This window comes from Cantharellus anzutake (assembly GCF_015039405.1).
Source record: "Cantharellus anzutake strain C23 chromosome Unknown EI90scaffold_22, whole genome shotgun sequence".
In the NCBI taxonomy this organism is placed as follows: domain Eukaryota; kingdom Fungi; phylum Basidiomycota; class Agaricomycetes; order Cantharellales; family Hydnaceae; genus Cantharellus; species Cantharellus anzutake.
This window is the reverse complement of record NW_024066972.1, coordinates 112287-125009: the sequence shown is the minus strand read 5'-3', so window position 1 is coordinate 125009 and position 12723 is coordinate 112287. Positions and strand designations below refer to the sequence as shown.

The window sequence follows — 12723 nt, the reverse complement described above, 5'->3', positions numbered from 1 at the left end:
TAGTATATATGCCAGATGCATGATCCAGGCGAAGCGCTGTGTCTTTCCTTTTTCCCTTATCTCATTATCATGCATGGAGGTATGTAGACTAGTGATCTTCCGGCCAGGATCGATGCTTCCCTACGCGCGCAGCGGGTACTGATAGATATTAGATATACATAGAAGATAGATAGATCAAGCTGTACTCCGATCAATCAATCACTCTGTTCGATCAAGATCAATAAGATCAGAAGAAACCGGGAGAGCTGGGCGACACTTCCAATAGGCGCTGGCGGTTACATGCATGAGAAGAACTAGACCACGAGACTTGGAACGCTTTGTACATTAATGACGTTACTTACGTCTTTGGGGCTGGACTCTGTAAATTGACAGCCGCCTGTCACGATCACTTGGCACAGCTTCTTTCTATCCCTTGATCGATCAGCGTTCTGTATAAACACTCGCACCGCCTACATCGTTTACGTAGCAGTGTACATAACGCGGGGGACCTTCCGGATCGATCGTAATCCTTATAGCACCATGTATGCATGAGTAGAACCCCCACACTAGCTATATATACTCTAGCTACCGTAATATGGCTGGCATTTGCGGTTGCGCGCGTGCGTCCACGTGAATTGTTTTCGTCAGAGCGGGATCCGAACGTACCTACATACGTGAGTACATAAGAGAAAAAAAAAAACAAAAAGGGAGAATATATACGTATCTTCTCATGATCAGGGGGGCTAAGTAAAGCACGCGCAACAATCTCTTTGCGCGCCTTTTCTGTCACAGATCGCGATCATCGAATTAGGCCGGAGGAACTATAAGCGTAGTAAAAAGCAGAGGCGCGCGCCAACCGGATCGGACCCGGGTACCGGCAGCTCATTTTTTTTTTTTTGCCTCGTGTACGTGACATGCATGCATGCATGAACTTGAAGCAACCGCTATTAATTAAGCGCAAAGCGCGAAGCGTAAAGCCGAGGATTAAAAAAAAAAAAAAAACTAGGAACGAGGTCTCTCCACTGATGTCATGACCGGTCGTTTGTCGGGAAGAGATAAAGCCCTCTCGGCTCAAGAAGCTCCGCCTCTAATACATGTTGCTTAATGAAACAGGTCCTGTGGCCACATGGGCTTATCTCGCTCGAGGGGAGGGGGGCCCCGGGGGGGAGGGCCAGTTTATCTTTGATGAATCACATGTGTGAAAAACTGGGGTGGCCGCGCGAGGCAGACAGAATCCGGGGGCATATCACAGATTCACGATAATGCGACCCATGCGGTTCCGCACCAAACCTTACGCGCACAGTACTACCTGTCAACAAAAGGCACAAGGCAATATGTATACACACGCACACACACAGCCGATTCGGAATAGGAAAGTAATGAACCGAAGAGGAAGAGGAAGGGCCCCCCCCCCTCGTTCAGTCATGCATGGCCACAACCTTTTTTACATAACCAAAGCCGCCATGTGCGCAACAGTCCGAAAGGGGAAATACGGCAACATGCCTGAAAGCTCTTGGCAAGCAGATATATGTAACACAACTAGGGTTCAGTGTTGCCCCCTTTGATCCGACTTCTCATGGATATCATCCTTTATTTGGTCGCTTGCTCCGTTGCTCCCCCCACCCCCAAACGGCTAGAACCAAACCTATATACAACTTGCCCTTATCATCAGCCAATCGGAAACAAAAACAAAAAAAAAAAGGTATCCATTGTTCAGCCTCTTTTTTTCTTTTTGAACATTTCCTTCGCTCTTCGCTCTTCTGCCGCGATGTCAAAGTTGAATAAAAAAAAGTCCGTTAATGTCGTGGACAATGCCTGATATGATGCATAGATGTAGTAGGTAGGTAGTAACATATCCAATCATATATAGGTTCAATTAATTCCCGCGTGGGCAAAGAGGATTCCTTTATTAGACTCTCGGGTTCAAAACTGGAACCCCCCCCCCCCTGATACGCGACGTCCATATGCAGTGCTTACTCGCGTGAGCGGGCAAGTAGACGCGTAACATCCATATGCTGTGCCTGAGCCGATGGAGCCGGAATATTACGACAGGGGTTGGAAGGATGGAGATACATTCCAAGTATGTATAATATACTAGTGTGTCGTTGTCGAGTTACGTACAGTGCAACCGAGCCGGGCCATCCATTTCATGGCATGCATCGTTGCCGATCCATCCATCCATGAGGTGGGCATGTGGAGGGGGGGACCCGTCACTGAACAAGTCGGATAAGGGCTTTTCATGGCCGCACGCCGGGGCCCTGATGGCTGTGGGGGGGCCATGAGGGGCCATGCATGCAAGCATGTACCTTGTACAGTCACTCAGTTTGCACGATTTAGAATTAGTTTGCACGAACAAAAAGTGAAGCGTGAAGATCCGTCACAAAGAAGAAGTAAACTGCAGGATCCAGACCAGGATTGGGGCCATTCGACCCCTATACGGACGACCTTCGCTCTTGGCACTGTTATCAAAAACTATACATACCAGGGGGGGTGGATCAGAATTAGGACATTGACTTGCTTCCGCCATGGCACCAACTCGCTGAATGCGGTGATAAATATGAAGGAAAGGCCTCATCTGATTCGATGTATACGTATTATGTAGGGGATCCCTGGAGTGCATGAGCCTACTACACGCCCTCTATGGAATACTGGCAAGATAGTTATGTAAGCGGTGGGCGATTCTGTCTGATCTGATCAGGTGGTGTTGCCCTTAGGCACCCCGGTACCGCCGACGCCATTGTGGACGTATTGTGGCCCTGGCACATGTGATTTGGGTCTCCCCTGCATAGAAGAGCTTCGTAGGTCCAAACGAGTGGCAAACATAGTTCCATTATAACTAACCATGCGCCTCCACCTAAGGACTCAAGAGCTAGAGGCCTAAGAGGCTAAGCCGGAATGACGGGCCATCCAGGAGCGGGTGTCGATCGGGTCCAGCTAATGTTTGCCATGACCTGGTAGAGAGAGGCTTAGCTTAGCTTTCCTTCCACCTGGGGAGGCGAAATTAGACAACAATGCTAGCTGAACCCTTGGCCCCGCTCGATCGAACGACCCGGAAACTATGCACAAATATGTCAGCCAGGATCCGGTTTTTCTTTTTCTTTAAACACCGTAAGCTTAACAGCCCTCCACCCACAACAATCAAACTCCCAGAAATGAACGCCGCGTTAGCAACTCGGGGGCCCGGACAGATTTCATAAACGCACTAGGAAAAAAAGAAAAAAACGATAAGTGCAAACGCAACTAACCGCATATATACCAGCGGGAGGGAGGGAGAAGTAGTAGTTGGCAAGCTGTGATGATGGTTATAATTATACAATAAGGGGATTCGTTTAAGGCTCACTGTGCACACGAGTTGAAGACTGTGCAAACCAGTAAGTTGCAAATAATATGTTTCGTCGGAGCAAAGCAAGGCCCAAGTCAATAATAATGCCAATCAACCAAGTACTAGGAGACCTTGAGTAGACGTATATATACGTACCCGTACAAAGTCAACGTCATCAAACTCTAAGCACAAAACTGCGTTGTACGGGGTGTGAATAATGTAAGTATATGCGCATGGTATATATATAAGTGCGCGCGGCGGAGGTTGGGGAAAAAAAAGGTCCGCGCGTGGGAGGAGGGCACGCGGAAGGGGCGATTGGTTGGAAATGGTCAATAGCGGAAGGAAACGACGAGCGTGTGGTATTATTGACGACACCGATATTATTCGTCGTAATAGTCTTCCCACACAAGGAGGATTTCTTCCTTGCGCATAACATTAACCAGGGGGTCAGTGGGCACTAATCTGATTCGTTGGTATATGCTCGGATGACAAGGGCGGAGGAAGCGGAACCGATTCGGAACGGGTTGGGGCCTCAGGCGCAAGCACCAACACCGATGGCTGCGAATCCCAATGGAAACAACCATCTTCAAGGAGTGCGTACCCCCCTTTTTGCATCAAAACTGACCGGGAACCCATCGTCATACAGTTGGATCGCATTCCCATTGTAGAATTCGGGAGTAGAACAACGTTTGGCGTAAGCAAGTGGCAGTAGAGGAGACAGCAAACGTTCGCGCGGAAGTTAGAGACTTATAGGTGGAGAGGAGTTTTCGGTTGGCAGAAGAGCTATGTTCCGATAGGCTGATGATATCAGTGGCAAGAGGGTGGGTGAGTCAGGATCAAGCTGCAAAAGCCCCCCCCCCCCCCCCCCATTTTTTTTTTTTGCACTCGTTAGTAATTTGCAGTTTTGTTCGGTGGTGGTGGCGCTGTCGGAGGTAATGCAAATCAATCCCCTCCACGCCTTAGGCCACGCTGCAAGTCGCGGCACGATCGAACACCATGGTGCCTTGTCGCATTCGGTTCTGTCCTGTAGGAAGTTTGGTCGTGAGAGGAAGAGATATGTACGGGGCGGCTGATATGATAAGATTATGTAATACGATTTCTTCTCACCACCGTCGAAGCAGGTTTTCGTCGACTTATCTCGTGCCATTTCACAGACCATCACCTCCGACTTGTTAGAGGCTGAAAAGAGTGGGATTTTGGACTCCAGAAAAAAAAAGTCTTCAGAAGTCCAAATGCGGTGTCGATTCATTGTTTGCGCATTACAGTAACACCCAATCTGATCTCAGGGCAAACACACGACAGATATTCTAGAGGAAATACAAAGCAGATGGAGAAGAGCTAGGCTCGAACGAGGAACAGACAACACCAGAACCGAGTGTATAAAATGAGGCAGAAATGAAGCAATGTGAAGTGAACGCATGAAAGTTCGCATAATGAACGTACGTGCTCCCAACGTTAATCGTTCCGGGAAGCCCCTTCTTTGCCTTGACTATATCCCCAAGTGAACGGATTCGTCCCAAAATCTTGCGAATAATAAGAAAGGTATAATTTCCCATTCTTCGCCTCCACGTTCACTTCATCCACCTTTTCTGCATCTTCGAAATCCCCTGCCTCGCCGATAGTTCCACGAACTGGACCGTAAGTGAAGGATCCAGTCTCGAGCATCGAGAAGTGATCCATGATGGCATGGGAGAACGTGTCCTTTGGCTTTTTAGCCCCTGTCATCGTGTACGTGATGTATCCAGAATAATCATCGGGAAGAGCTAAATAGACATCTGATTTGTCGCTCGTCACGGAAAGCTTGATTCGCTGATGGTCTCGAGAAACCTAGGATTCAATATATAAAGGGAATAAATTATTGTTGCATGAGTTTTCGTCGAACTGCCAACATCCGGGGAAGCGACCGACTCACAATACGAACAATAGCTTTTTTAGACGTCGCTATGCAATCTATCACTGCCGTCGGTCTTAGAGCTCCATCATTTGCCACAACTTGGATATCGGCTTTGAGTCCCGAGGACGACCTCAGTGACAAGTTTGCGAATGGGTTACGGATCCCAAAGACGGGAGGAGTTGGAATTAGGACATATAGCTCAGTATCGATGGTCCAAGTACCAGAAATACGATCTTTTTGAGCAATGGCTATGCGGTTGGAAGGGTTCACTAGAGCAAGAGATGCGAACGTCGCTGTTGGAGGCGATCGAATTGATGGAGCAATGAAGGTGTCGTCTGTGCCTTTAGGCAGAGATACTACCCACGTTGATCAGTTCATGCTTTTGGTTTTTTTTTTTTTATAGTTGACCTACCTTCGTATGGATTGGTGAAGGGACTGTTGTCAACGACGGGTGCTGGGGCTATGTCATGGTATACGTTCCCACTATATCCAACCGTAGCCTGCCCACCCTCCGCGCCCTGTGGCTGTTTCTTCCCGAGGTAGCCCATTCTTCACAGATCAAACACACCTACGTTCTTGCTGGTGCGGGGGGTCAACACAAGGCACGCCTTTGACACTGCATTTGTCCTAATTGAGGTAATAATTCAATCAAGGAGGTCACCTCGTATTCACCTGGGCTTTGGGCATTGGTTGGTGCAAAGGCAGTATTAATGGCACATTAGGCACAGTGGTGAAATGATACAGAAAAGAACATGTAAAGGCTACAAACAACGCATTCCAAGGATACACAAATGAAAACCAGGTCCTCTTCCGTCTCGCAACCGATTTGGTCAGCAACCCGACCAGAGCTAAGATTACTGCTCAGTAATGCCGCCGCCCACCAATACCGTCCTTCATTATCCGGTTTGCTTCTCCGAGCAGCTGCTTCGTTTCGGCATTGCTGTGAAACCATCCCTTTATCGTCTTAACGAAGGCTGGTTCAAGTTTCTCCTCGTCAACATACTGAATGTACAAACTCCCATTGTTAGACGATATGACGAGGTGATCACCAGTCCAGTCGGACGCTGACTCAATTTCAGAGCCATCGTCTATTTTGCCTCATCATGAAATTAGTTTAGATCAAGAGTGAAGATGTCCATTGGAAAGAATTACGCACTCGCACTACGGCCAGACCGCGTTGTGTACCAGTCACCAACAAAGCTCTTCCCTTCCCCTCTCGTGGAAGAGAATGTCTGAACATTGGGACGGATCCCAGGCGAGAAGACCGTCGTCCCGTTCTTAGTATGGTGCTCGATTGGGCCATTGAAATCTCTGGGTAGGTACACTCTTATGGAACCGTTAGCCGAGCGAGCTACCAGGTGGAAAGCCTGACTCGAGCGTGGAAGCTATAAAGAGTGGTCGGGATCACGATACAATGTGGTATCGGTATGGTAGCTCACGACGTAAACCTGCACGTTCCCATTTGCAGATGCGCAATACAATGCAGCTCGACGGCGAACGACATCTTGCGAGCTGATCAGTCGAACTTTGACATTGAGACTCCCGTTTGTAGATTGCACATATAGGTTCTTCCGTTCGCCATCCTCAGCCTTCTCGATGGGCGCTAAGAATGCTGGAGGTGGGGATAAGGCAGTATCGATCGTCCAACTACCCTTTATGGAGTTATTCTTCTCCGATACATAGACGTAGTTGGCGGGGGGTGTGATGAATGTACTGAGGAGATGCGATATAATCTCTGATGGATGCCACGACTCTCCAGTGAGCGTCGAAGTCGTGGACGTTACAGTAGGCGTCGACGAGCCAGCTGTTGAAGGAGATGGCGAAGACGCTTGGAAGTATGAAGGAGGAGAAAGCTGTGTGCACAACGCAGACTAACTGAGTGACGTTTCAAGGATCAAGAAGTGGCAAGAACGGGTACATTACGATGTGCGTCTTGCTCCTCGGTGAGCTCCTTTTCCTCAGGAATCAACATGGCTGGCGATGAATGTAGTCGCTTGAAGGGAGAAGTTCGCCTCTTGAGATTGGTTTATGAGTCAACCAGAAAGTGTTTTTGGCGCTTCCAAGGACTGCGATTGCACTGCGTGGGGCAGTGCACACTCTATTTGCGGATTTGTGATGCGAACTTCGCTCAAGGACAATATTCGGGCCCCGACTTACCGCTCTCACGGGACGACTGAAGTACTCCTGCGACGGGTGGCCCCACGTTGCTAGTCATTGGGGGTGCGAAGCCTGGTTCGCTCAAATAAAATTTTAGTCCTCTGGTATGACACAACAGGATTCAGCCTTCACAAGGCGCAAGAGTAAGTGCTTTACAGGAACGGATCTGAGAGGGCGAGCAACAAATGCTGTAATAATGACCACCATGAAATAGCTGTTTCCCTGTCTCGTAAGTTTCCTTGTTGTATGTGAACTTCCCAGATCATATCTCAGCTGTCTCATGCATGTTGCAATGCGTCTTTTTTCCTTTCATCTAGATATGCTGTACTCCGCTAAAATATTATATACCGTGGAATGTCGCAAGAATGAACCTAAGCGGCATGGGAGACACGTTCCCTACTATCGAACTTTGCAAGGGACTAGCATGCATTGGAGAGATGTACCAACCACATCCACAAAATTGTTGTGTCCGTAACTCATGTTGTAAGGGGAGACCATCGTGGTGCTTTGACTCCCATGCTACCTGTGATGTTTGCGTGCAAGAATAATGACATTGCTTTGCACAGAATCCCAAATCAATTGGAAAGGTAAGTCCTAAAGTCGTTTCAGACTCCGATTATCTATCTCTCTCGATTGCCCCCTCTTTCGTTCCGCCCTCATCACCCTCACGAACAATCTGTCCGATTTTTTGATCCTATTCACACCTTCAGCTTTCTGGGCCACCCGGTCCCGTTAGGCGACGAAGCTCTCAGTGTTCCAGGTGAAGCTGAGTTCATTTCCAGAGATTAACCGATGGGATAATGAAGGAGCAAATTACGGAGCTGAGTTTGTGAAGCTGATTGCATGTTGTGACCTGCGTAGCCCTCTCTCTCGATGGTCGCCACATTGCATTCGGTGGTATCATCGAGGTTGCATTGACCTGCAGCACACGGTCGCTCGATTTGAATACGATCCACCTTGTCTTCTAGCTTAGCTCGAGTTTATCTATGGCAACCCCCGAGTCGCTACTGTGGGTAGCGAGGGTCACTATCCTTGGGCGTGATATGCAAGCTGTGGCTCCTCTCAGACGGTAATCTCCAGCTGTCACTGGAGTGTCAGACAGTGGATCGTTGATAGCACGAGTTCCGCAGGATCTTTGGTACGACTACATGCATGCCACTCCCATGTTTTGGATAACCTATTCATTCAGCCTCTCGCCTCTCCTCCTTCGACCCCCCGCACTTATTCTCAGCTAGCCATTCCCAACCGCCACACGATATGTTATCGCTTCTGATGGGATCATCGCTTCACCTTGTCAACGGACTCGCTCGAGTTCTTTGCGTGTCGTCACGTTGCGGCTCCAGAACGTTGTTCCGAAATTGTTCCCCCGTGTTCATATTCTGTGTGGGACCCCATACTCGCTGGATCCGACGCTTCCTCGAGAAGTGACAAAATGAACATGCAACATCCTAAGATAAGCCCGGGGCACATCTCAGACGAGTCCTGGACTGGTTGCCCATTTTCGACCTCTTGCCAACCATTAAGGTCATGCACTATGGTGTCCGTTCATTGCGACAGGAAAGACTCCACTATTGGAGTCTTTTTATATACTGTCTAGAATATAGCTTAATGGTGAGAGGGAGCTTGCAGCCGCAGGGAGTGATTGCGAACAATGTCAATGGCAGCGGCATGGCTAGTTCTTCGTCCAGCAGGGGCAGGACTCGATTTCTGCTCTAGGGCCAAATGAAAGCCAGGCTTGAGCGTACTCACATCTCGTGGAGAACTACACTTCATATGGCCTCCATCACGACCCTAAATATTTAGCGATCAGGGAGATGAATCACAAAAGATTGGAACTTCCTTGGGGGGCAACTGAGATGGGTTCGGCTCTCTAGTCGTTCGCAATGCTTTCAGGGCACCCCCAAGATGAAAAATTCAGATACAACGTATTGTGTGCGTGCCTCGCTAATCCAGTAGTTTATTTCGTTGAATGAGATCGCCAATCCCTCGGGTTCTATCTGGGGGGCATCCGGAAAGTGGGTCATCACCTTCGAATGATAGACACATGTGGGCTTTGTCCATTTGGTATATCAGCTATTTTGACTGTTTCCAGAAACTTGTCTGTATGCATTCTTCGTGGGCAGTAAGCCTCCCGTACGAAGTCCAGCATCATACATGTAATTATGCAACCAGGATGCCGCTTTCGGTGATCGCAGCGCTGCGCTTACAAGCCCACTCCTCATTCCCGGTTTGGATTCGACAGATCGAGCCCGCCATGCTCCTTGTACCCGCTATAAATAATATACCCAATAAAAAGAGCCTCTACAACGTGTAACCCGAATCAATGGTTCAGTGATACGATAACGGTCTTCATATCGATTCGATGCTCAGGATTGGGTTTGAGGCAGAGGACAAGAGTCGCCTCGATAGGCTGCGTTGCTGGAAGGGTGAACGGCGGCTCCAGCTCAATAGCACGGAAGAGGGCGACGCCGGTCTGCATGGAGTGTGGCCGCTTACCCGAAAGTATCTGAGTGTAGCTGTCAGTCCCGAACAGGCCTTTAACATGTGTATTCATACCTCCATGGCTGTACATCCGAATGCCCATACATCGGTTCCTTTGTTTTTGATACAAACCTCATCCTTGAACGTTTCCGGTGCTAGGTATCTCAGAGTCCCGAACGCATCGTGGTCAAGGGATGTTGACGGATCATGTAGAATGAACGATAACGCAAATCCACACAACTGTGGTACATCCTCATTCATTACGATGTTCGACTGACGATGGAAGCGTACTCAATGAAAAGTGCAGATTAAGTGGCACCGATGTGTAACTTACAGGGTTAATGTCGCCATGTACTACATTCAGCGAATGAAGGTAATCCACGCCATAAGCTACTCCGCGAATCTAGAATGTCATCCTCATACAGGTGAGCAATAATTAATACGGCGCAGAGTCATATTCACCAAGGCTTGGCGCTTAGCATCAGGATGGCGACTTAGAAACTCTTGAACATTCCCTTCGTTGCACCAGTTTGACACAGAGCTCAGACGGAGGCGGCTCTCGATAGGTGATATCCAGCCATGAAGCTGAACTATGTTTGGATGGCTCAGCCGGAACCATACCTTCATCTCACGAATGATCTTGGATTGAGAGTGAATAGGGGGGAAATGCCCATCACGACCGAGTCGGCTTACCCTCTCGTTCTCGCGGAGATGTGTGCTGTAGTAACTCTTTATGCAAACCTCGTTCTGGAAAGATATGGGGGAAGGCAGTTTAATGGTCCGGAGCACCTGTAAGGGGATACGAACCATCTTGTAGATCCCTTTGTATATCGTACTAAATGACCCGCCTGCTTGGATACGCCATACGGTCGGGATGTTTACCACCCCGTCGAGATTCGGAAGGTTAGTTTGCAACATCCTCATCATGAGGTCGGATTCCAGTTCGTTCAACGACATGGTCTTCAATCTGTGAGATGGAAGGGATAGAGATAACTGAGAAGCAGGCGTGATGGCCAACCTGCCGAATTCCAAGGTTCGTCTTGCATGGGAAACAACTTACTCGAGACGTTGGACAACACTACCGATGACGCTACGCTCAAAAGGTTTACGGGCCAGGCAGCTCTGAAGCGCCTCACAGAAAGGATCCGTGGAGTTCAATGAATAAGGGGAAACATGTTTCGCAACTGCGGATGGAATGTGGAATTCGTTACGGATATTCTCGTAGGGACGTGTGCCAAGTAGTATCTGAAATGGGTGAGATTCCGATGATCAGCTGGTACATACTAGAACGCATGGAATACCTGCAACGATGTGCATCCGAAGGACCAGATGTCACCTTGCCAGTCGCACTGAACTCCGGGCTTCTCCAGGACTTCTGGCGGGGTGTATCTTAAGGGCGCATGGTGCGTGTCCTCCATTTTGAGGCCGACGAGATCAGCTGTAACGACGTAAGAGGATTCAAAGCCGCTGATTCGAGGAACGGGCTGCCTGTCACCGACATTATAGTCGACATGGACGTTGCTCTGGGGGATTCTTCATCGTGCGTTTTACAATAAGCTGGTCGGATCGTACGAACCGGATTAAGATTACCATGAACGATCTCGTTAGAATGAAGATATGAAAGCCCTCGACAAACTCCAAGAACCTAAAGAAGGGCGAGCTCAGGATGGCTAGCACATGCTGAAGGCACCGACGGCAAAACCCACCAAGTTCCGACGATCTGCCTCTGGATTAGTGCTTAGATAGGCCATGACTCTCCCTCCTTTACAACCCACATGAACAGCTTTCGCGCGAAGCCAAGATTCATCTTCGAGCTCCACCATCCATCCTTGAAATCGAGCAATGTTGGGGTGATCTAAACCGCGAAGCATTTTCAATTGATGCCCGACGCGCTATTGCAAAAGAAGATTCAGCTGGCTCGTCGATGCCAATGACTTAACCGCAAACCTGGAAAAAGCGCTCCTCCGCCTCCTTCAAGTCATCCTTAAAGAGATCAATCTCATGCAAGATTTCGATAAGAACGTCGTTCTGGTCCAGCGCTTCTCCCTAAACGTGACACAAGATGAAGGAAATCCGACCGAAGTGACCCCATTATGCTTACTCCGTGGACGGTCGGGTCTAGCTCACTCCTGGGAATGAACTCGATCTTCTTCTGTAGATTGTGTGCGTCGACAGTAGAGTCGTCTACCACAGTCGATCTAGGCATCATAGAAGACGACCCGGGGTCCGACATCTTGGCCAGCACACAATGTGGAGGGATGGCAGGAGCGAAATGTGGTCTGGAGGAAAGTAGGATATTTGGAACAGCCCTTATGTGAGCTACATGCATACAATTCGTTGGACCCACACCATGCGTTTGAAACTTATTCGGGAGGTCAAGACCAAATATGACGGAGGGCACCTTCACGATATTTCAGATCCGGCCGTTTGGGGCCATTTGGTAAGACCTGATTTGGTCGTTGCATGACTGCCCCAATTCAAGCTGATGAGCTCTATTGGCATTGCAGTGCACCAGCCGATGTCTCCGAATCAAGCGACACAAGAATGACCTGCCTTAGTTGTAATCTCTGGCCTTACAAGATAAGGATATCTTGTTCCCTCACACGCGGGACCTTTCACCTCACGCGGAGTGGAAGCCATGTCCCTCAGCCGAGCGGAATCCTCACGACAAGCTGTCATCCAGAGGCTGGAGAGGCAAGTTGACTCTCAGAACCTTGATGGAAAAATCAAAAATATCCGTTGGACCCAAAAACGGGGAGCATTTGGGGTCATATATAAGGGTTTGTACAAGGAGGTTCGTGTCTCTTCGCGAGCGCCCCGAATCATTGTTCATATTGAAGCTGGCTCCCCCTATCTCCAGGATGTGGTTTGCATAAAGGCTTTCCAGAAT

At 48.9% G+C, this 12723-nt stretch overlaps 5 protein-coding genes across 5 annotated transcripts; all 5 read right to left on the bottom strand.

The window, feature by feature from the left end:
- Positions 1-1988: 1988 nt before the first annotated feature.
- Positions 1989-2290, bottom strand: EI90DRAFT_3056804 (uncharacterized protein). The gene has a single exon (XM_039060255.1). It carries the CDS (start codon positions 2279-2281, stop codon positions 2093-2095), a length of 189 nt encoding a protein of 62 aa, XP_038916262.1. The 5' UTR covers positions 2282-2290; the 3' UTR covers positions 1989-2092.
- Positions 2291-2550: 260 nt separating this feature from the next.
- On the bottom strand, positions 2551-2886 carry EI90DRAFT_3056803 (uncharacterized protein; the record flags this gene model as incomplete). The annotated part of the gene is made up of 4 exons (XM_039060254.1): positions 2551-2664; positions 2698-2760; positions 2790-2833; positions 2880-2886. 4 exons carry the CDS (start codon positions 2884-2886, stop codon positions 2551-2553), a joined length of 228 nt encoding a protein of 75 aa, XP_038916261.1.
- Positions 2887-4492: 1606 nt separating this feature from the next.
- EI90DRAFT_3056797 (uncharacterized protein) lies at positions 4493-5832 on the bottom strand. Its single transcript, XM_039060253.1, has 3 exons — positions 5608-5832; positions 5214-5551; positions 4493-5128 (listed from the first exon to the last, which is right to left on the bottom strand). Exons 1-3 carry the CDS (start codon positions 5741-5743, stop codon positions 4757-4759), a joined length of 846 nt encoding a protein of 281 aa, XP_038916260.1. The 5' UTR covers positions 5744-5832; the 3' UTR covers positions 4493-4756.
- Positions 5833-6056: 224 nt separating this feature from the next.
- EI90DRAFT_2919520 (uncharacterized protein) lies at positions 6057-6892 on the bottom strand (the record flags this gene model as incomplete). The annotated part of the gene is made up of 3 exons (XM_039054711.1): positions 6057-6292; positions 6388-6566; positions 6609-6892. Coding segments are annotated over 3 exons (699 nt in total), but the record flags the coding sequence as incomplete, so codon positions are not given.
- A 2504-nt stretch (positions 6893-9396) lies between these two features.
- EI90DRAFT_3056782 (kinase-like domain-containing protein) lies at positions 9397-12451 on the bottom strand. The gene is made up of 12 exons (XM_039060252.1): positions 11935-12451; positions 11781-11879; positions 11540-11725; positions 11410-11478; positions 11135-11356; positions 10894-11078; positions 10641-10800; positions 10527-10580; positions 10296-10472; positions 10168-10236; positions 9909-10106; positions 9397-9858 (listed from the first exon to the last, which is right to left on the bottom strand). The coding sequence occupies exons 1-12, from the start codon at positions 12160-12162 to the stop codon at positions 9673-9675; spliced, it is 1833 nt and encodes a 610-aa protein (XP_038916258.1). The 5' UTR covers positions 12163-12451; the 3' UTR covers positions 9397-9672.
- Positions 12452-12723: the final 272 nt, after the last annotated feature.

Excerpts from the sequence above, each read along its gene's own strand:
- EI90DRAFT_3056804 (XM_039060255.1), bottom strand. The coding sequence starts at position 2,281 with ATGCTTGCATGCATGGCCCCTCATGGCCCCCCCACAGCCATCAGGGCC.
- EI90DRAFT_3056797 (XM_039060253.1), bottom strand. The coding sequence starts at position 5,743 with ATGGGCTACCTCGGGAAGAAACAGCCACAGGGCGCGGAGGGTGGGCAG. Across the intron at positions 5,552-5,607 it reads CTTCACCAATCCATACGAAG|TATCTCTGCCTAAAGGCACA; the intron begins GTAGGTCAACTA and ends CAACGTGGGTAG. Across the intron at positions 5,129-5,213 it reads AAAAAGCTATTGTTCGTATT|GTTTCTCGAGACCATCAGCG; the intron begins GTGAGTCGGTCG and ends ATTGAATCCTAG.
- EI90DRAFT_3056782 (XM_039060252.1), bottom strand. The coding sequence starts at position 12,162 with ATGCATGTAGCTCACATAAGGGCTGTTCCAAATATCCTACTTTCCTCC. Across the intron at positions 11,880-11,934 it reads TAGACCCGACCGTCCACGGA|GGAGAAGCGCTGGACCAGAA; the intron begins GTAAGCATAATG and ends TGTCACGTTTAG. Across the intron at positions 9,859-9,908 it reads TCGGATGTACAGCCATGGAG|ATACTTTCGGGTAAGCGGCC; the intron begins GTATGAATACAC and ends AGCTACACTCAG.